Raw genomic sequence first — 21,140 nt, forward strand, 5'->3', positions numbered from 1 at the left:
TTAACAAAATAATAATGAAATAGAAACAATTATAACAATATACTGTAATAAAAGTTATGTGAATGACTTTGAGGCCATCATTAGATAAAATAAGGGTTGCTTGAATGCAAGCACTGTAGTACCACCACAGTTGAACTGATCAATCTAATCCAGTGGTTCTCAACCTTGGTTGCACATTAGAATCACCTAGGAATCTTTTTAAAATCCTGATTTTTGGGCCTCATCCTCTGGAATGAGGATTTTAAAAAGATTCCGGAGAAACCAAGATGGCGGCATAGGTTAATGCCGGAGTTTGCTGCCTCGAACAACCACTTCAAAAATACAACTAAAAGACGGAATGGACATCATCCAGAACCACAGGAAGGCTGGCTGAGTGGAAGTTCTACAACTAGGAGGAACCGAGAATCAGAGGAGGCACAGTGCTGAAGTAAAATACTAAGGTGTGGAGTGCGGGCAGCGTGGGCTGGTGGCTGAGGGCGCAGTTGTCTGTTTCAATCCAGAGGGAGCCTTAGACTCTGTGCTCCAGATCCGGGCGAGTCTCTAGGGACCCAGACTCAAACGGGAGAAGCGGGACTGTCTGGCTTCGGTCCCTCCGAGGTTTGCAGCTGTTGCTGGCACAGAGAGGCAGAGCCCCTGGGGACAGACTGAGAGCAGTCATAACTGCTCCCTCCTCCGCCCTGTTGATCCCATGGGACCCACCCCGCCAAAGCCCTGCACAGAGCCATTTGCCAGACAGCCCAGGCAAAGGCTAGATTAGCACCTCCCTAGAGGACAGAAGTTCTCCCACTGCAGACATAGCTGATTCTCACAGCCAGTTGGCCTGGAGGTCAAGCAGTAATTACCTACAACAATCAAGGCTTAACTACAACAAGACTGCGCACAAAGACCACAAGGGGGTGCACCAAGAGTGTCTACCTCGCCCTGACTGGTTTGGCTCAGTGGATAGAGCGTCGGCCTGCAGACCAAAGGGTCCCAGGTTCGATTCCGGTCAAGGGCATGTACCTTGGTTGCGGGCACATCCCTGGTAGGGGGTGTGCAGGAAGCAGCTGATCGATGTTTCTCTCTCATCGATATTTCTAACTCTCTATCCCTATCCCTTCCTCTCTGTAAAAAAATCAATAAAATATATTTAAAAAAAAAAAAAAAAAAAAAGAGTGTCTACCTCAGGTAATTGGGACACTTAACACGGAAAGCCACTCTAGCGACACAGCGAAGCATAAAAAAATGCCGAGACAAAGAAACAGGCCACAAAGGACAGAACCGGAGGAAAGCACGCTACTGGATATAGAATTCAAAACCACACTTTTGAGGTCTCTCAAGAGGCTTCTAGAGACTGTCGATAAACTTGATGAGATGTACAGGAAATCTAATGAGACCCTCGATGGTGTGATAAAGGACCAACTAGAAAGTAAGCATACACTGACTGAAATAAAGAATATTATATAGACTCCCAACAGCAGACCAGAGGAGCACAAGGATCAAGTCAAAGATTTGAAATGTGAGGAAGCAAAAAACACCCAACTGGAAAAGCAAAATGAAAAAATAATCCGAAAGTGCGAAGATAGTGTAAGGAGCTCCTGGGACAGCTTCAAGCGTACAAATATCAGAATTATAGGGGTGCCAGAAGATGAGAGAGAGCAAGATATTGAAAACCTATTTGAAGAAATAATGACAGAAAACTTCCCCTACCTGGTGAAAGAAATAGACTTACAAGTCCAGGAAGCGCAGAAAACTCCAAACAAAAGGAATCCAAAGAGGACCACACCAAGACACATCATAATTAAAATGCCAAGAGCAAAAGACAAAGAGAGAATCTTAAAAGCAGCAAGAGAAAGACAGTCAGTTACCTACAAGGGAATACCCATACGACTGTCAGCTGATTTCTCAACAGAAACTTTGCAGGCCAGAAGGGAATGGCAAGAAATATTCAAAGTGATGAATACCAAGAACCTACAACCAAGAGTACTTCATCCAGCAAAGCTATCATTCAGAATTGAAGGTCAGATAAAGAGCTTCACAGATAAGGAAAAGCTAAAGGAGTTCATCACCACCAAACCAGTATTATATGAAATGCTGAAAGGTATCCTTTAAGAAGAGGAAGAATGCCGGAACTGGTTTGGCTCAGTGGATAGAGCGTCGGCCTGCGGACTGAAAGGTCCCAGGTTCGATTCTGGTCAGGGGCATGTACCTGGGTTGCGCGCACATCCCCGGTTGGAGGTGTGCAGGAGGCAGTTGATCGATGTTTCTCTCTCATCAATGTTTCTAACTCTCTATCTCTCTCCCTTCCTCTCTGTAAAAAATCAATAAAATATATTTTAAAAAAAAAAAGAAGAAGAGGAAGAAGAAGAAAAAGGTAAAGATACAAATTATGAACAACAAATACACATCTATCAACAAGCGAATCTAAAAATCAAGTGAATAAATAATCTGAGGAACAGAATGAACTGGTGATTATAATAGAATCAGGGATATAGAAAGGGAATGGACTGACTATGCTTGGGGGGAAAGGGGTGTGGGAGATGCAGGAAGAGACTGGACAAAAATCATGCACCTATGGATGAGGACAGTGGGTGGGGAGTGAGGGCGGAGGATGGGGTGGGAACTGGGAGGAGGGGAGTTATGCGGAGGGGAAAGAGGAACAAATGTAATAATCTGAACAATAAAGATTTAATTATTAAAAAATAAATAAATAAATAAAATAAAAAGATTCCCAGGTGATTCTAATGTGCAGCCAAGGTTGAGAACCACTGATCTAATCTGATATCCAAGATAACTATTGAGTGACTAATGGGCAGGTAGCGTATACAGTGTGGAGATGCTAGAGAAATGGATGGTTCACTTCCTGGATGGGATGAAGCCAGAGGTGGGAGGTATCATTCTGCTACTCAAAATGGTGCACAAGCCCGAGCCGATTTGGCTCAGTGGATAGAGCGTTGGACTGTGGACTGAAGGGTCCCGGGATCGATTCAGGTCAAGGGCACATGCCTGAGTTGTGGGCTGGATCCCCAGTGGAGGGGCGGGGGGCATGCAGGAGGCAGCCAATCAATGATTCTCTCTCATCATTGATGTTTCTATCTCTCTCTCCCTCTTCCTTCCTCTCTGAAATTAATAAAAACATATATTTTTAAAAAGGTGCACAATTTGAAACTTATGAAATGTTTATTTCTAAATTTTTCCATGTACTATATTTGGACTACAGTTTAACCATAGGTAACTGAAACCACAGAAAACAAAAGTGCCACAGACAAGCAGTTAAAAACAATAAAAACATATATTATCTTTCACAGTTTCTGTGGGTTAAGAATTTAGGAGAGATTTAGCCAGGTTCAGGCTCAGTCTCTCTTAAGGTTCCAAGCAGATGTTGGACTTCAGAAGACTACAGTCCTCTGAAGGCCTGACTGGGGCTGGAGGATCTGCTTCTAAGACAGCTCACACACGACTGACAAGTTGGTGCTGGTTTTGACAGAGATCTCAGTACCATGGAGTCCTCTCCTTAGGGCTGCTTTAGTGTCTCCATGACAGGGTGGCTCACTTCCTGCAGACGGAGCAAGACAGAAGCTCTGATACCTGAAAAACTCAATCAGGTATTCGAACAGGTATATGCACCCCTGTGTTGATTGCAGCATTATTCACAGTGGCTATGACATGGAGACAACCAAGGAGTCTAGAGATAGAGGACTGGATAAGGAAGATGTGGTCCATATACACAGTGGAAGACGACTCAGCCACGAGAAAGCATGAAATAGCGCTATTTGCCACAACATGATGGACCTTGAGAACATTATGTTTGTGAAATAAGTCAGCCAGAAAAAGCTAAGAACTATGTGACTTCAGTCACATGTGGGGCATGAAACTGAAACTCGTGAACACAAACAGCAGAGTGGTGATTGTCAGAGGAAAGGGGGTCGGGGGAGAACAGGGCCCTAATATAAGGTGACGGGAGAAGATTTGACTTTGGGTGGAGGGCACACGGTGCAGGATAGAGATCTTGTTAACACAGAAACCCACACCTGAAACCTATATGTTCATGTTGGCCAATGTCACTCCAATCAATTTAATAAATACAAGAAAAAAATGTATTTAAAACCACTGAACTTACCACTTTGGGCCTCCTCCCCCTCACCCATCCTTGCTCTCTCCACCCACTAGCTTCTCCCTGCTCCCCTGAAGGTACTCCCCCCTACAACAGTGGTCTCGTCTGTCCACATCTCAGAGACCAGGCACCCCCCTGCAGTCTTCCTGTCTTCACCTCGATTCACAACAGGCACAGTAGGCTGGCTTCTGCGACTCCATTAAAGGGCTCCGGTGAACACATTAAAATCCTCCCTGTTGCAGGACTTTGCCTCCTCTACCCTCTGAGGCCACCCTCACAACTGACCCCATTGGGCCTTTGAGGTTGATCCTCCCATTCCCTCTCTGGGTTCCTGCTCTCTGGGTGCCCCTTGGAAAACCAGTGTGTAAGGGGACAAATGTAATACTTCCACAATAAATATATATATATACATATATATATATATATATAACCAGTGTGCCTTTTACTCTGCCCTCAGCCTACTCTCCTTTTCTCCATACTTGTTTTGGCTTGGTGCACCTTCTCCAGCCCATAACCTCACCTCTAGCCTGACTCCCCCAGAAAGGCCCTTCAATGGACATCTGCACACTCCTTACCCTGCCTGGGGCCAAGGTGAGCCTTGTCGTCCCTTAAACCTGCTCTTGCTACAGCCTCCTTGTGATGGGGGTAGTCCTACTGTCTCACTCCATCTCTTGGGCTCATCCCTCCTCATCCATCACTCCTGTGTACTGAGGAACCTGCCCCCTTTCTAGATCTCCAACCAGCATTACCCTCTGTCCTCACTCCCTGCTCCCCTGAGGCGACAGCTTCCCGGCTGCACCCTTGCTGTGCTTCCTCCCACGCTCCAGGCTCTGCAACCCACCGAGGCATCGGCCTGCCCTGGCTGAAGGCTGCTCTCAGGGCCACAGCCACCTCCAGAAGGCAGGGTCTGGTCCTCAAATTGCCTTCTGGACGTAGAAACTGCTGGCAGCCTCCCGACCACTCACTCTCACCTCCGTGACCTTCCTGACATGGTCCCATCCCTGGAGTGTCTTTCCCACTTCCCCAAAGTCCTCATCTGTTACACCACCCTGGGTGAGGGCATCACCTTGTCCAGAGAGCCTTCATAGGGGCCCACTCCCACTGGGAACCTCGGCTCCTGGAGGCCGACCCTACTCTTCTGGCCCTTGTCCAGACCCTCAGGCCGTTGTCCAGCCTCGGCCAGGACAGTGCCTCTCTTTCATCTATTGCCTTCCTCTTCTACAGTCCTCCCGACATTTTTTTAAAAATATATTTTATTGATTTTTTACAGAGAGGAAGGGAAAGAGATGGATAGTTAGAAACATGATGGGAGAGAGACATCGATCAGCTGCTTCCTGCACATCTCCTACTGGGGATGTGCCCGCAACCTAGGTACATGCCCTTGACCGGAATCGAACCTGGAACCTTTCAGTCCGCAGGCCGACGCTCTATCCACTGAGCCAAACCGGTTTCGGCCCGACTTTTTTTTTTTAAACCACAGCCCATCCGGCAGAGCAGGACACTTTGACCCTATCTATCAGGAGGATCTGCTGGCTCTAACCTCCGGACACGCCCATGACGGATGAGCCTGGCAGGACGGGATCCTCCTAGAGTTCAGGCAGGGGAAAAGGAATGCCAAGAGCCTCCGGGCAGACGGCTGGGACCAAGCTTTTGGCCTGGGAATTGGATTTACTCCAGAACCTCAGTAAACAGGAAAACACCTGTTCACACTGGCGGCCTTGAGCGCCTCTGCTCTACGTCCAGCAGAGGGCAGGCCACCGGCAAGCACAGCTGACTTGAAGGGACTCAGAGGGAGGGAAAAAGGAAGGGAAGTAGAGAATGAACGTGCCAGTGAGAGAGAGAATGAGAGGGAGGAATGAATGAATGAGTGAATGAATGAATGGGTGAGTGAATGCGTGAATGACAGAAGGGAAGGAGGGAGGGAGGGAGGGAATAAGGAGGTGATCAGTGGGAAAGGAGGGAGAGAATGAGGGAGGGAACGAGGGATGCATGCGCAGGGGGCGACCCCCGCCTGAAGGCATTCGTCCAGCCCAGCCGGGTGCCTGGGGCTGTGCGAGGCGAGGAGACGCACGGGCCAACGGTCACCCTTCTCCTCTCGGCGCCCCTCCCCTCGCCCGGGGCCGCACGGAGCACCCGGGCCCGCGGCCCTCAGCGGACCAGCCCCCTCCCGCCCTCCGGCCTCAGTTCCCCGCCAGCCCCGCGCCTGCGCAGCCCCGACCACGTGACGCCCCGAGGCCCCGCCCCGCGCCCGCCCGCCCGCCCCCGCCTCTCGCGAGTGCGGCCTCGGCTCCAGGCAGCTCCAGGTGAGCTGCGAGGCGCGGGCCCGGTGGGCAGGGCGGGCCGGGCGGCGGGGAGCGCGGGCGGCAGAAGGGCTGGCTCAGGGCGAGGGCGCGGGGCCCGGGCGAGCAGCCTGGGGGACCCGGCGACGCGGGGGCAGGTGCCGGCGGGAGGCGCGGGTCGGCGGCCTGAGGCGGGCCAGGGGCCTGACGTGGCGGGGGCACAGCGGGCGGGACCCCCGGCTGCGGCCGGGCCGTGAGCGGGCGCTCGCTGCGGTCCGGGGCCACCGCGGGGCTGTAGGGCCCTCGGGCCTCCTGGCCGCCTGCCGACCCGGTTCCCCGCGGCGGGTCTGAGCGCGGCCTTCCCGGCTGCGACCCTCGGCGCTGCGCGTGCGGGTCCTGCAACAGGCGGGCGGGTCCGGGCTGGGCTGCCGCCCCGGCTGTGACCTTGGACCCCGGCCTGCGGGCCTCAGTTTCCTCCGCCGCGTGCCCGGGCGGAGGGTCTGGGTCCCGGGGGCTGCAGCCAGGAGAGCCCCGCCTCGCCAGCCCGCGCGGCTTCCTGCGAGGAGCCAGGGATCGCGCTGTCAGTGCCCCATCTCCGGTCCTGAAGCTGCGGCCGCCGGTTCTACTTCCAGCCCCGAGCGCGCCGGCCCCGGGGGCCGCCCCCCCCTCCTGCGGCTCCGCCCCCAGGCCCCTCTCGCCCCCCTCGCGCCGGGCCTCCGCGGGGCCGGCTGGGGCCGCAGGGTTGGCGCGCAGCGATGCTCCAGCTCCGCTTCCTGGGAGGCTCGCTCCAGGGTGCCGCCGAGTGGGCACCCCTACGGGGCTTCCCCGCCTGGAAATCAGGACCCCCTTCCCCCTCTCCTCCTCCCCCGGGGCTGCCCCTTTCCCTTTGTTGCTGACCTGGCTTCATGCTGCCAAGGACTGAGGTTCCTTGAGGGGCTCCGCAGAGCTGTAGGTGCCTAGTTAATAGTTGGTTTGAGTTGAAAATTCATCAAAAGCGCTCTGACGCTTGTCATGCACGAGCTCGTGAAACTTTGTTGCATGCCCTTGGGTTTGTACCTACTTGGGACATAAAGCTTCCTGTTCTCTCCTGCGGCTCCGAGCAGCACGGAGTGGAGGGGCCTTGCTCGAGATGAATGTTATGGGGACCGAGGCACTTCATCTAGGGAAGGGCTTCGTGATAGCGTAACCCCTGTACAATGAGCAGGAGAAGGGAGGGTGCCACCCGGTGAGCTCCTAAGAACATTCTTTATTTCAGAAAAAAACAGGCACGGGGAAGGAATCACAAAGGATGTACTGCATTCGACTTTTGTTTTTAGGCGCATTTATTTATTTAGATAGTTTTCCATTGCTTTTTAGAGAGACTGAAGGGGGGGGGGGCGGGGGAGGAGAGAGAAAAAAAACAATGGATATGAAAGAGACACATGGATTGGTTGCCTCCCACACAAGCCCCAACTGGGGCGGGGGATCGAATCTGCAACCCAGGTACCTGCTCTTCTTGACCAGGATTCCAGTCTGGACCCCTGGCTGTCTGGGGCGCACTCTAACCGCTGAGCAACACCTGCCAGTTTTAATGATTTTGTCAATTGCCAGAAGTAGTTACACTGTCAGATACTGTTTTTCAACTAAGTCAGCAAAGATAAAAAAGAAACACTGTTGTGATCTAGTCAGCGGTTGGAATCAGGTTGTTAATGCTTTTGCTGGTGGGAAAATAAATCGGTACAATCTCACTGGAGGGCAATTTGGCAATGTCCATTTAAGTGACATACACTAAAATTGAAATGATTCAGTTCTGTAGCTAGGAAATTTTCCTTCGATGACCGCGGCATATATATGGCACATCATAATGATTTTCAGTGCAAAATTGTTTGCAATAGCAAATGGAGGAATCCCAGATGTTCAGTAAAGAATGGTTGTCCATATAATGGGCTGTGGGAGGAACATGAAATTATATCCAAAACTAGTAAAAAGGGGGGAGGATGTACATTGAGAGATTCTCCTGTGACTCCAAAGGTACCACCTGGAAGGGTGTTGGGGAAATAATTGTACTTTCTTCTGGTTGGGCTATAGATGGGAAGGAGATTTAGGTTTCAGTATAATGTGCCTGTTTGTGCGTTTTGAATATGAATCAAGTGAATGTATTACATATTCAAATAAAAGTTTGAGAATTCAATTATTAACTATTTCACAGTGACAGAAAAAGTACAGAGAATAACATACCACTTCTCCCTATCAGATCCTAATATTTTGTTGTTTTGTGTTTTGTTTTGTTTTTAAAGAAAAACATTCCCTTTTTTCTTCCTGGAGATAATCATGACTCTGAATTCCCATGTGTTTATATTATTTTATACCATAACACCTGTCTGTAAGAAGTATTGGACAGTATTGTTTTGTCTGTTTTCAAAGTTTTTGTAAAGAAAATTATACTACACGTATTCTGCAATGGGCTGTTCTTTTTCTGTGTAGCTTTGAGATTTCTCCACGTTGACTTGCTTGAGTTCTAGTTTGCTCATTTTCTCGGTTGTCTAGTGTTGTGTGGAATCACAGCTGGTGACAGAGTACAGGGAAGGAGTGTTTTGAGCCACATCACCGGAGCCCCCGTTGGAGGCAGTATGGAGCCAGCATTTGAGAAGTCAGGTGGCGCACTCATGGGGCGTTTTGGGGAGCTTTGGAGGATGTGACAGTTGGTAGGAAACCAGTTGGGATGTTACTGCTGCGGTCTGATCCGAAGTGGTGGCTGTGGAGGAATAAGGGGGTGGTCATCTGAGATGGTGGAATGGCATTAGTGAGTCTAATAGACAGGAAAAGAGGCCATTGAGATCATGAGGTTTCTGACATGGAAATGGTGGTTGTATCAGTAACAAAACTAGACCAATTGGGAAGGCTTCTGGCTGGATTAGGAATCTAGTTGGAGGTGTGATTGGGAATGCAGGGAAGGCTCTTTGGAAAGAAGGGTGGGCTTGGGCAGGTGTGTGCTGGCTGAAGGGAAGAAGTCAGAAAAGAGAGAATTGTCATAGGGCAGAGTTTCCAGCCAAGAGAGGTTGGTCAGCATGGGGATATGCCGTGGCTCCACATGAGGGTGGGGAAGAAGGAGTGGGTGGGCAGAGGTCTACCAAGGGGCCAGCACAGAGGAGAGCATGTTTGATGGGAAGCAATGGAGGGTCCAAAGGAAGCAGGTCCTGGGAGAGGAGGAGGAGGCAGTGGTGCCCCTGAGCCCCAGTAGTAGTCAGAGGCAAGTTTTGTCGTAGAATCTGTTTTCCATTTTCTCTTGTAAAGATACAGTAGGGAACTGGAGAAGAAACATTTACAGGAGGGGATCGTGTAGTAGCTAGAGGTGGGGAAGGCAGGTAGATGTTCAAGGCCCTGTGGCAGGTGGCCCCTCTGCGCCGACAACTGGCTGGCTGTGCTCTGGAGCAGCAGTCGCCAACCTTTCGGACCTCACAGACCACCTGTTGGCGACCGCTGCTCTGGAGAGTGTGAAGCTTGACTACATGGTGTGGGGCAGGACTGGCCGCCCCCTGATCCGGAGCAGCTGGCTGTCCATGGTCACTTCTGGTTGGTTTGGAGTGTGTGGCCAGTGTGTTTGCAGTAGGTTTGTTTTACTGATTAGTTTTTGAGCCTCCTGTTCAAACCTTTTTTCCCCACTCAAATCAGTTTTTTAAAACATACTGACTCAAGTATTAGAAGATAACCTTGACTTTATTTATTTATTTATTTATTTTAAAATACATACTTTTATTGATTTCAGAGAGGAAGGGAGAAATGGAAACATCAATGATGAGAGAGAATCATTGATCGGCTGCTTCCTGCACGCCCCCTACGGGGGATCGAGCCCACAACCTGGGCATGTGCCCTTGACTGGAATCGAACCCAGAACCCTTCAGTCCCCAGGCCAACGCTCTATCCACTGAGCCAAACCAGCTATATTTTTAAATATCTTTATTGATTTCAGTAGAAGGGAGAGGAGAGAGATAGAAACATTAGTGATGAGAAAGAATCATTGATAGGCTGCCTTCTGCATGCCCCCTACTGGGGATCAAGCTCGCAACCTGGGCATGTGCCCTGACCAGGAATTGAAGCATGACCTCCTGGTTCATAGGTCTATGCTCAACCAGTGAACCACACCAGCCTAGCAGTAACCTTAAATTTAAAACATGATGCAGATGATCTTGAATCTCTGAATCTCTGTAAAAAAGGCAGTTCCTGGATCACTCAGGCCTGTTTTGTGTCTTGTGTGTGTGTGTGTGTGTGTGTGTGTGTTAATCCTCACCCAAGAATATTTTTCCATTGATACTTAGAGTGGAGGGGAGGGGGAGAGACAGAAAGCGAAACATTGAAGCTAAGGCCTTGTACATGAGTGTTTTATATAATCCACCTCCATATAACATCTCAATTAGGTAGATGCTATGGTTATCCCCATTTTCTAGAAGTGCAGATAGGCTTAAAAAGAAGTCACTTATCTGAGGCGACATACTTAGTAAGCAGATTGTGAGAGAGATTTATGTGACAGTAACTACCTTTATGTTCCCAGGATTACTAGAAAAGACAGAGCAGTCAGTCACATTAGCTATTCTTGGCAAAGACCCCACTCATTAAAGGTGATATTAGCCACTTGAATGGTCCTGGGAAAAATTTAGAGAGAGTGCCTCACTAGAGAACCAAGTGCCTGTTGTAATTCTTACGCATTCATTCTTGCGTGGAGAACCCCTGTTTTGTTCTTTCTCAGGGGAGAGAAAGGGCTCTTGAGAACCTCGTCTGTGCTGATGCTTTCTGTTCCTCTTTTACTATTTCCCTTTTTTTTTTTTTTAATTTTTTAAATTGATTTCAGAGAAGAAGGGAGAGAGAGATACAAACATCAATGATGAGAATCATTGATTGGCTGCCTCCTGCACACCCCACACAGGGGATCGAGCCTGCAACCCAGGCATGTACCCTGACCGGGAACTGAACCATGAACTCCTAGTTCAGTGATGGCGAACCTATGACACGCGTGTCAGAGGTGACACGCAAACTCATTTTTTTGGTTGATTTTTCTTTGTTAAATGGCACTTAAATATATAAAATAAATATCAAAAATATAAATCTTTGTTTTGCTATGGTTGCAAATATCAAAAAATTTCTATATGTGACACGGCACCAGAGTTAAGTTAGGGTTTTTCAAAATGCTGACACGCCGAGCTCAAAAGGTTCGCCATCACTGCCCTAGTTTATAGGTCAACGCTCAACCACTGAGCCACGCCAGCCAGTCTCTTTCCCTTTTTTCAGTTGAGGAACCTGAGACTCAGGTTGATGATACGGTGGGTCCAGGGTGGGTGGGAGTTTCATTTCATGTCTCCAGAACCCTTGTTTTACAGTGATACTGAAGGAGACAGAGTGGAATAAAGACTCTTGGCAATGAAGGGACACAGGTTATCAGAAAGAAGTCCTAAGTTTGGACAAGTGGTGGGAAGGGAGAGTGAATTAGAGTGTTTGAGACCACAGGGAAAGCACAGGTAAGCTGGAGGGAGAAACAGGTGCTGCTGGGAGCAGAGCTGGCCAGTTCGTATATGGTGTGGTGTTGCCTCCCTTACTCATTCCCGATCCCCTCTCTCTTGTCAGCTGACGGCCAAGGTGGTAAGGTCTGCTGTGGTGGTCAGAATGGCAGAGGAGCAGGAGTTCACCCAGCTGTGCAAGTTGCCCACGCAGCCCTCACACACACACTGTGTCAACAACACCTACCGAAGCGCACAGCATTCCCAGGCCCTGCTCCGGGGGCTACTGGCTCTTCGGGACAGTGGCATCCTCTTCGATGTAGTCCTGGTGGTGGAGGGGAAACACATCGAAGCCCATCGCATCCTGCTGGCTGCATCCTGTGATTACTTCAGGTGAGTTTCATACACCTATTCTCATAAGTAAAATAATAGGTAATCTGGGCTCCACTGGGCAGATGTGTTGGCACTGACATGACTGGGCCTGAGGGGCCAGCCAGAAGCTGGCAGGCACCCTCTTCACCCTTAGCTGCTCTTACTGCTTGTTTGGTGACTTGGTCAACAGCAGGAGAGACAGAAGGGGTCTTAGGGCTTATTTTTCTTTCAGCTGTTCATCTGTCTCTAAGGTATGTTCTCTTTTCTTTTGAAGATGATATGCTTGATAAGTTTGGTTTTACTTGTAATATTACACTTTATAAAATTAATTTTCTTCTCTAAGTACCGTATCTTGCTATAAAACAGATTTTCCTTCTACTTTACTCTGGCTTCCCAACATTTCATTTTGAAAAATTTCCAATCTGTGGGAAAGTTGAAAGAATATTATTATGAACACTTGAATACCAGTTGTTAACATTTTGCCATATTTGCTTTCTCTTTGCATGCACATACACACGCTTTTTAAAAATATATATTTTTATTGATTTCAGAGAGGAAGAGAGAAGGAGAGAGAGATTCAAACATCAATGATGAGAGAGAATCATTGATCGGCTGCCACCTGAACTCCCCCTACTGGGGATTGAGCCGGCAACCTGGGCATGTGCCCTTGACCGGAATTGAACCCGGGACACTTCAATCTGTAAGCCGACGCTCTATTCACTGAGCCAAACCAGCTAGGGCCACACACACTTTTTAAAAGACATTGTGACAGTTTATGTCTCAGTCTTTCAGTGCCACATCTCTTAAACATTTGGTGAGATTACCTGTCTCATTAGTTATAAGGTTTTTTCCTTATAAAATTGATAGCATATGGGTAGTCCTATCAACGTGTAAATATATATAAAGCCTTTGTCCCAACAATTGCTTCTGTAGGAATTAATCCTACAGTCACATGTGCAAAATGTGGCAATAGGGCCTCCATTGAATGAAAAAAATGGGAGATTAGAAGTAAACCAAGTGCACCCCAGCAGGAATGGGTTAAATCAATTATGATAACCTTATATACCAATTAGAATCCATTTCCAAGGTATATTGACTCAAAACAGTGTAGATATGTGGACTGCCTCTAGTACTAGTGCTGCCCTGGGGAGGGGACCTAATGGCCTAGAGCAGAGGAGAGAGAGGCTGTCACCCTTCCATATATTTTAAATCTTGTACTATGTATGTGTACTAACCTAGGTGAAAAATTTTAAAAATGTAAAAATAGCTACTCTATCATCTTTATGTTGTTGTCATATTTTAGTCCTGATGCCTCCCCTGACCACCAGCCCCTTCCCTCTGAATCGACTCTCCACTGGGATGCCTCATGAGCATATCACACTGATGGTGCCACAATAGGACTCCCACTGCCTTCTCTGACCCTGTTCCTCTCAAGTCCCCATCTGCCCAGCTGGCTGCACCATGACCCCAGTCAAAGGCCTGATTCTTCCTGTGCTCTGCTAGATCCATTCTGTCAGCATGTTCTCTCCAATCCTTTCCAGGGTAGTTTCAGCTATAGCTCTCCAGCCATGTGGCCCTTGCCAGGCCTGGTGGAACCTTCCCACCTCTCCTCTAGCCCTTCCACTCTGGCCAACAGCACCTGAGCTTGAAGAGTCAGTCAGCTCATGCCATTTTCCTGCATAAAATTCCTTGACAGCATCTCATTATGCTTGGATTTAAATCTAGACTCTACCCTGCCCTGGGGGTAGCAGGACCTGGCCCGTGTCTTACCTCCAGCTCACTTCCTCTTTGCCCTGGCTGCCTGTGTGCCAAGCTTGTCCTTGCCCCACCCAAGGGTGTTCATTTCCACCTAGAACACTGTACCCCGGTTGGGGAGGTACTGCCTCGTCTCATTTCAGTTCCTCAGAGTGGGCCTTTCTTGCCCCCATTGTTCTCCACCTGCTCTACTCTCCCAGTCATGCTCTCCTCAATCATATGTCCTGTTGAGTTTCTTCCCAGCATTCCCACAATCTGAAATACCTTGTTCTTTTGTTGTCATTCTTCCTAACATGTTCTGGGCTGCTGCTATGATTCAGGAAGTATACTTAGTGGATGCAGCAGAAAGTAAGCCAGTCATGGTCTGTGCCCCCAGGAGGCTCATGTATAACTCCCTAGGGCCCATGAAAGGGGACACAGGGCAGTTTTTAGGATGGTTGCTCAAACTTGGCCAGGAACTTGTGGATGCCTTTTGTGGGATGACTCAGTGCTCAGATTGAGCCAGTGTCCTGTCGCACAGTGATGCTGGGTCAATCTGCTCCTTGGTCCTGCTGCTCATGCTCTTTGCAGCCTGGGCTGGTGGCCCAATTAGTATAACTCCACTGTCTTGTGTCTTTGCTTTGCAGAGGAATGTTTGCTGGGGGATTGAAGGAAATGGAACAGGAAGAGGTTCTAATCCACGGTGTGTCCTACAATGCCATGTGCCAAATCCTGCATTTCATATACACTTCCGAGCTGGAGCTCAGCCTGAGCAATGTCCAGGAGACGCTGGTTGCCGCCTGCCAGCTTCAGGTGAGGCTCACTTCATTGGAGCAAGGCAGACACCCATACATAGGTGTGGTTTCCCTGGCTGCCTGCCAGGCACAGGCATGAGGGTGGGTCAGGCAGGTGAGGACACGAGGCGGTAAGAGAGAGTGGAGTGGAGTGGGGTGGAAGCCCCGGGTAGTGCTTGGCTTGGCCAGCTCTGGACACTGAAGCAGAGCTGCTCTAAAGGTCGCCAGGTCCAGGTTCCTCCTCTGCGCTTGTCCTCTGCTTTTCTGCTGGTTCCTTTACGTCTTCCTGGGTCTCCCTGCCCCTGAAAAGGTCCTGCACGTAAATAAATGGCCGAAGCCGAACCTGTGACATCCTGTGGATGCTGGCATCTGGCGAAGCCGAGTTTCCCCCAGTGTTGCAGCTTAGGCCCTTTCTGCCCATCCTCTCTACTTGGTCTCGTTGATCTCTGACACTGCTTTCCCCTTTGTTATTGAACTTTAAATACTTATTTTCCTACAGAATTAAAAAAAGTCTCCTGAGGCCTTGACAGTCTAATACACATTTTAGAAAACTGCATTGACTCTTGGCAATGTTGGTGCATGTACACAGGCTGGGCCTGCACATGCCTTTGCTCTTATGAAGAGCTGTCCATCAGGCAGCCTGATTGGGCTTGAGAGACATCTCTTCCCATATTTCTTGAAAGTGAAGTGAAATGCTACACTAAATTCATTATCCTCAGCTTTTAAAAAATATTTTTTAAATTGATTTCAGAGAGGAAGGGAGAGTTAGAGAAAGATAGAAATGTCAATGATGAGAGAGAGTCAATAATGAGAGAATTGATTAGCTGCCTCCTGCACGCCCACATTGGGCATGTGCCCTGACCAGGAATCAAACTATGACCTCCTGGTTCATAGGTCAACACTCAACCACTGAACCACACTGGCCCACTAATCCTCACCTTTTTTCAGGTCAGAGCATATTTGGGGCAGTCAGAAAAAACTCAAGTCATAGGAAAACCAACCTGCTCAGGGCATCTGGTGAGGCTCACTTCATTGGAGCAATAGCTCCTTGTGCCATTATCCTCAGAGCGGCAGGTGGCAGAAGAATTTCCTTACCTGTTTTTTTGTTTTGTTTTGTTTTTTATTTCAGAGAGGAAGGGAGAGAGATAGAAACATCAACGATGAGAGAGAATCATTAATCAGCTGCCTCCTATGTTCCCCCTCCTGGGGATTGAGCCCAACCCTGGCATGTGCTCTTGACCAGAATCGAACCTGCCCTTTAGTCCTCAGGCCATTGCTCTATCCACCGACCAAAATCAGCTAGGGCTCCCCAGCTTCTTTTATTCAGAGATCTCTTCTGTTCCTACATCCTGGTCATTGTTGCTTTGGGAACTCTCATCCAGTTCTTACAACACCTAAGTCACATATTCAGCTCTCTCCCCAGGGACTCACTGTCAGAATTGTCTCCTCCTCACTGCATACTCTTCTCCCCACGTCCCAGTCTGTGTCCCATGACCATTCTGCCAGAGCCTCCATGGCTCCTTGAGCTCTTCCATCTTCATTCCCTGTGTCCATGTTTGGACAAATCATCCTTGTAAATATTACCTGTAGCTAGCTATCTCTGTTCTCTGTTTCCACGTCCTCATCTTTGTCCTGGCCTTCACCTCTCCATTTATACCTTCCAGCTGGTCCCTGCCTTCTCTTTGAATCCCTCATGCACACCAATACCAAACCATCTTCCAAAATGCCGCTTTCCCTCTCCCACCCATCAGCTCAGAGATCTGCCGTTTCCCTAGGTCACTATGACAGAGGTTTGGCCAGTGCTCCTTGATACCTCTGGGCCATTCTGGGGGATGGTAGGGGAGAGAGAGCCCCCACTTCATCTTGAGCCGCCCAGCTTTGTTTTGTTTTATTTTTAATGTATTGGGCTTCTATACAATGATGTTTTTTGTTGTTGTTGTTTTTAATTTTTTTTAAATATATTTTTATTGATTTCAGAGAGGAAGGGAGAAGGAGAGAGAGATAGAAACATCAATGGTGAGAAAGAATCATTGATCGGCCACCTCCTGCATGCCCCTTACTGGGGACTGAGTCTGCAACCTGGGCATGTGCCCTTGACCGGAATCGAGCCCAGGACCCTTCAGTCCACAGGCCAATGCCCTATCTACGAAGCCAAGCTGGCTAGGGCTTAATATATTTTTATTGGTTTCAGAGAGGAAGGGAGAGGGGGAGAAAGATAGAAACATCAATGATGAGAGAGAATCATTGATCGGCTGTTTCCTGCGTGCCCCCTACTGGGGATTGAGCCCGCAACCCAGGCATGTGCCCTTGACTGGAATTCAACCCAGGACCCTTCAGTCTTCAGGCTGATGCTCTATCCACTGAGCCAAGTCAGGTAGGGCTGTGCAATGATGTTTTTAAAGCAAGTTTTACTTGGCATAACAGTTCCAAGTCCATAGGCCCATCAGATCATGTTTGTTCGTGTAGCCACTAGCTGTTGGTGATTTGTCCCCACCCCCCACATGCTGTGCCCTGTGTGTGAATTCCAGCAAGACCACCGCCACTGAGTCACCCCTGGCAAATGAGTTTCCTCCTCTGAGCCCCTTGTGGGGCTCCTTCATGGGGTGGACCTGAGGTGACTCCTCTGTGAGATTCCATCCGGCAGAGGGCCCACTTCTCTGACAATGAGAAGGCAACACAATCCTTATGTAGGAGGGTTTGGTTCTCCAGACCCACTGAGGGCAGTTTGCTTTCACCTTCTACCCAGGTCCTTGGTGTCCTGCTCATGACAAATCAGAAGTAGTATTTTAGGAAGAAGAAGCAAAGCGGAAGTTCAGGCTAAGAGAGGAACTGTGGTTGAGTAATGACCCAGCAAAGCACTCTGGGGACATTCCATTTGGGGAAATACGTGCCTGGAACTTGGCAGGTTTTCATTCAGCCCTTTAACATATCACCTGGAAAATAAAAGTAAAACCATTATAAATGTTTAAGCTTCAGATGCCAGCAGAATTGCTCTATGTGCACTGGTCAATTTGTTAATGATGCTGAAAAAGTGAGGTGATCCTGTTTTTAGAGAAATTCCCAAATCCTATTTTCCTAAAGAATTTAGCAATACCTGGGCAGCTTTTCCTAGAGCCCTTCTCTCTGTCTCCTTTATTCTGTCATGCATTGGTTATCTAATCACCCTTTGGTTAAAGGGTTTGGTGTCCTTTAACCCTGTGGCCCAATTCTCAGCTCCCACCTTAGTGTCATCCTTTCTCTTGCCCTCCTTCCAACCCACTGGGTCTTCTGAACAGTTGGGAAAGGGAAAGTGCAGGCCACCTGGGAACCTCCTTGATGATGAGTTGAGCCGTCCTCTATCCTGCAGGAAGGCTTTCAGCCTTTCAAGAACTCTGGGTCAGGTTGAGTGCTGGGTGGGTATTTGGGAATGCCCTGCTGGTGGTTTTTTATTAATTTTTTAGAGAGAGGAAGGGAAAGAGAGAGAGAAACATTGATGTGAGAGTATAACATCGATCAGCTGCCTCCTGCATGCCCCTATTTGGAATCAAGTCTATAACTCGGTCATGTGCCCGGCCCAGGAAATGAAACCTTTCAGTGCACAGGATGACACCCAACCAACTGAGCCATATCAGCCAGGGCCTGTGGGTGGTTCTTAGTATGTGGGTAGCTTGGGGCCTTTCTCTTGGGGGAGTGGGCAGATTTCTGAGCCTGAAGCTTTGGCTGGGCCTCCAGTTGTGGGGCTTGTAGCAGAAAGGAGCTGGGGGTTGGGGTGGAGGTCCCATGTGCATTCCAAACCAGGGACAGTGGACATCATGGCCATTGTGCAGCTTCCAGCTTTTCTGGAGATCCAGTACTTTTGATCTAAAAAGCAACTGACATATATCAGGGGTCCATTCTGTGCCAGGGAGTTCCTAGGCATGATGTCATTTGAAATTATTCCTTTCTACTTTATCCCTATCCTATATAATAAAAGGCTAATATGCAAATTGTCCCCTTGGGAGTTTGACTGGGAGACCAGGAGTTCAATTGCTCCAGCGGGTGACACAGAACATGGCCAGTGGAGCAGCGGGTGCTGAAGGAGTGAGGGAAGGAGGAAGCAGGGAACCAGATCAGCCCTGATCACTGGCCAGGCCTAGGGACCCTACCCATGCACGAATTTCATGCACCAGGCCTCTAGTTTTATAGATAAGCAAACAGGCTCAGCGAGGTTCAGAGCATTCTACAGATCACTTCTGAGCCAGGATTTAAACCCAGTCCATCTGCAGTGAACCCCATTTGTCTCTAGTGTTGGGAAAAGTGGCTGCACCAGCCTCTGCTCCAGGAAAGGTTGGGGGTGGTGAGAGGGCCAGGGGGAGCAGGAACCTGCTTCAGAGGACAGCCACGTAAGGCATGTAACTACTGTCACTGTCTTCTGCGCCCAGACACTGTTTCCCAGGCTTGAATGAGTCTTGTCTTCACAGATCCCAGAAATCATCCACTTCTGCTGTGATTTCCTCGTGTCCTGGGTGGATGAGGAGAACATCCTTGATGTCTACCGGCTGGCAGAGCTATTTGACTTGAGCCGTCTGACCAAGCAGCTGGACACCTACATCCTCAAAAACTTTGTGTCCTTCTCAAGGACTGACAAGTACCGCCAGCTTCCTCTGGAGAAGGTCTACTCCCTCCTCAGCAGCAACCGCCTGGAGGTCTCCTGCGAGACCGAGGTGTATGAGGGTGCCCTGCTCTACCATTACACCCTGGAGGAGGTGCAAGCAGACCAGATCTCATTGCAAGAGCCCCCCAAGCTCCTTGAGACAGTGCGATTTCCCCTAATGGAACCCGAGGTCCTCCAGCGGCTGCATGACAAGCTGGACCCCAGCCCACTGAGGGACACAGTGGCCAGTGCTCTCATGTACCACCAAAACGAGAGCCTGCAGCCCAGCCTACAGAGCCCACAGACGGAGCTGCGGTCAGACTTCCAGTGTGTTGTGGGTTTTGGGGGCATTCACTCCACACCATCCACGGTCCTCAGTGACCAGGCCAAATACCTGAACCCCCTGCTGGGAGAGTGGAAGCACTTCACTGCCTCCCTGGCCCCCCGGATGTCCAACCAGGGCATCGCAGTGCTCAACAACTTTGTGTATCTGATTGGAGGGGACAACAATGTCCAGGGATTCCGCGCTGAGTCCCGATGCTGGAGGTAAGAAGGGACCCTGGGCCATATTTCTGCGGGTGATGCTGTAGTGTAGGAATCACTAGCTCAGAGGGCTGGTTAGGGAGGGGTTCTGCATGGGCACATCACCATGGACCAAGGTGATCAGCCTTTTATATTGATCTTGTGCTTGCTGGGGTATCCCTGTTTTGCGGAACACATTTCAGGTTAATTTGGAGAATGTAGATGGCGGTGACATAGGAAAAGGGGACCTGGATTGCTTTCTTTCGCTCTTGTCCCCTTCTCAGGAGCACACTCACCCTAGATCACACCCTGCTGTCTTGTCGGTGAGGGGCTAAGTTGTGACTCTGCACTTGGCTGAGTGCAGGGGAGGAAAGCCCATGGCAGGAAGGGTGGTTAGGCCTCAGAAGGAGGGGATTTAGGAGCTGGGAGCATGGACAGGCAGTTGCTCCTTCCATTTTGCCCTCTCTTGAATTTTGACACAACTCGTCCCAGCTTCCCTTTGCCTATCTGCTTTGCTCTTCTGACCACAAGCCAGTAGTGGAGCATGACTTCCTGTTGCTACTGCTCCCCTGAGTGTGCAGTCCTCAGCTCAGGGATGCAGGAAAGGCAACAGGCATCGCTGAGCCTCTTGCCAAATCCCTACCCCTACCCCTACCCTCTGCCCTGTCATCAGCAGAGTGGTCTCCGGAAAAGGCAGTTTTCTGAGGAGGGTTTTGTGGATTGCCATGGTCTGTAGGAGGCTTTAGCTCTGTCAGTCTATGAGGCTGTGATTCCACAAATTTATTTAAATCTCACTGCCTCAGCTGCCATTAGGTTTTCAGGTCCCGTCCACTATACTTTGGTTTGATTTCTTGGGATTTGATGCCTGTGGGAAGTTTCCACCTGCACAAACTGAAAGATGGTGCTGCAGAGGGAGAACAAGAGTTCCAGCTGCTCCTTGCATCTGTGAGCTGGGTGCGGACCAAGTTCGTGTCCATGATTTTACCTTCTGGGGTGAGGGAGGTGTGGAGTCTGGCCTGGCTATGCCTCTCAGAAGCATGGTGACCAGGACTGAGGTGGAGGTGACCATTCCTTAGCCACTTCTGATCTCCTGGGCTTGGAAGTGATTACCTTTGTTAGACTGATGAGACCCAAAGCCAGGAAGCAATACTTTCACTCATACCAAATGCCGTCCCCAGTGGGTGTGGCAGCACCAGGTTCTAGCCTCCCTCTAGCCAAGCCTTGAAGTTTGTTTTTTAGGGCGCTCAGCTTCCCATTTGGAGAGCC

The 21,140-nt window shown here is 49.4% G+C and overlaps 1 protein-coding gene across 4 annotated transcripts in view; it reads left to right on the forward strand.

Moving 5' to 3' along the window:
• The first annotated feature begins 6,360 nt into the window (after positions 1 to 6,360).
• KLHL22 (kelch like family member 22) overlaps positions 6,361 to 21,140 on the forward strand; it is a 32,592-nt gene continuing 17,812 nt past the window's right edge. For 2 of the 4 annotated variants that reach the window (XR_011469073.1, XM_070400285.1), the window contains exons 1-4: positions 6,361 to 6,396; positions 11,968 to 12,233; positions 14,594 to 14,759; positions 19,180 to 19,898. Coding sequence is in view for 3 of the 4 variants with exons in the window: in XM_070400285.1 (XP_070256386.1) it covers positions 12,007 to 12,233; positions 14,594 to 14,759; positions 19,180 to 19,898 (1,112 nt within the window). In the remaining variant the exon portion in view is untranslated. Of the gene's footprint in view, positions 6,397 to 8,597; positions 9,925 to 11,704; positions 11,862 to 11,967; positions 12,234 to 14,593; positions 14,760 to 19,179; positions 19,899 to 21,140 lie in introns of those variants that run through there. The other 2 variants (XM_070400287.1, XM_070400286.1) reach the window with 2 other exon arrangements.

Source organism: Myotis yumanensis, unplaced genomic scaffold (genome assembly GCF_028538775.1).
Source record: "Myotis yumanensis isolate MYYU_CA2020_CCGP unplaced genomic scaffold, mMyoYum1.0.hap1 SCAF_19, whole genome shotgun sequence".
In the NCBI taxonomy this organism is placed as follows: Eukaryota; Metazoa; Chordata; class Mammalia; order Chiroptera; family Vespertilionidae; genus Myotis; species Myotis yumanensis.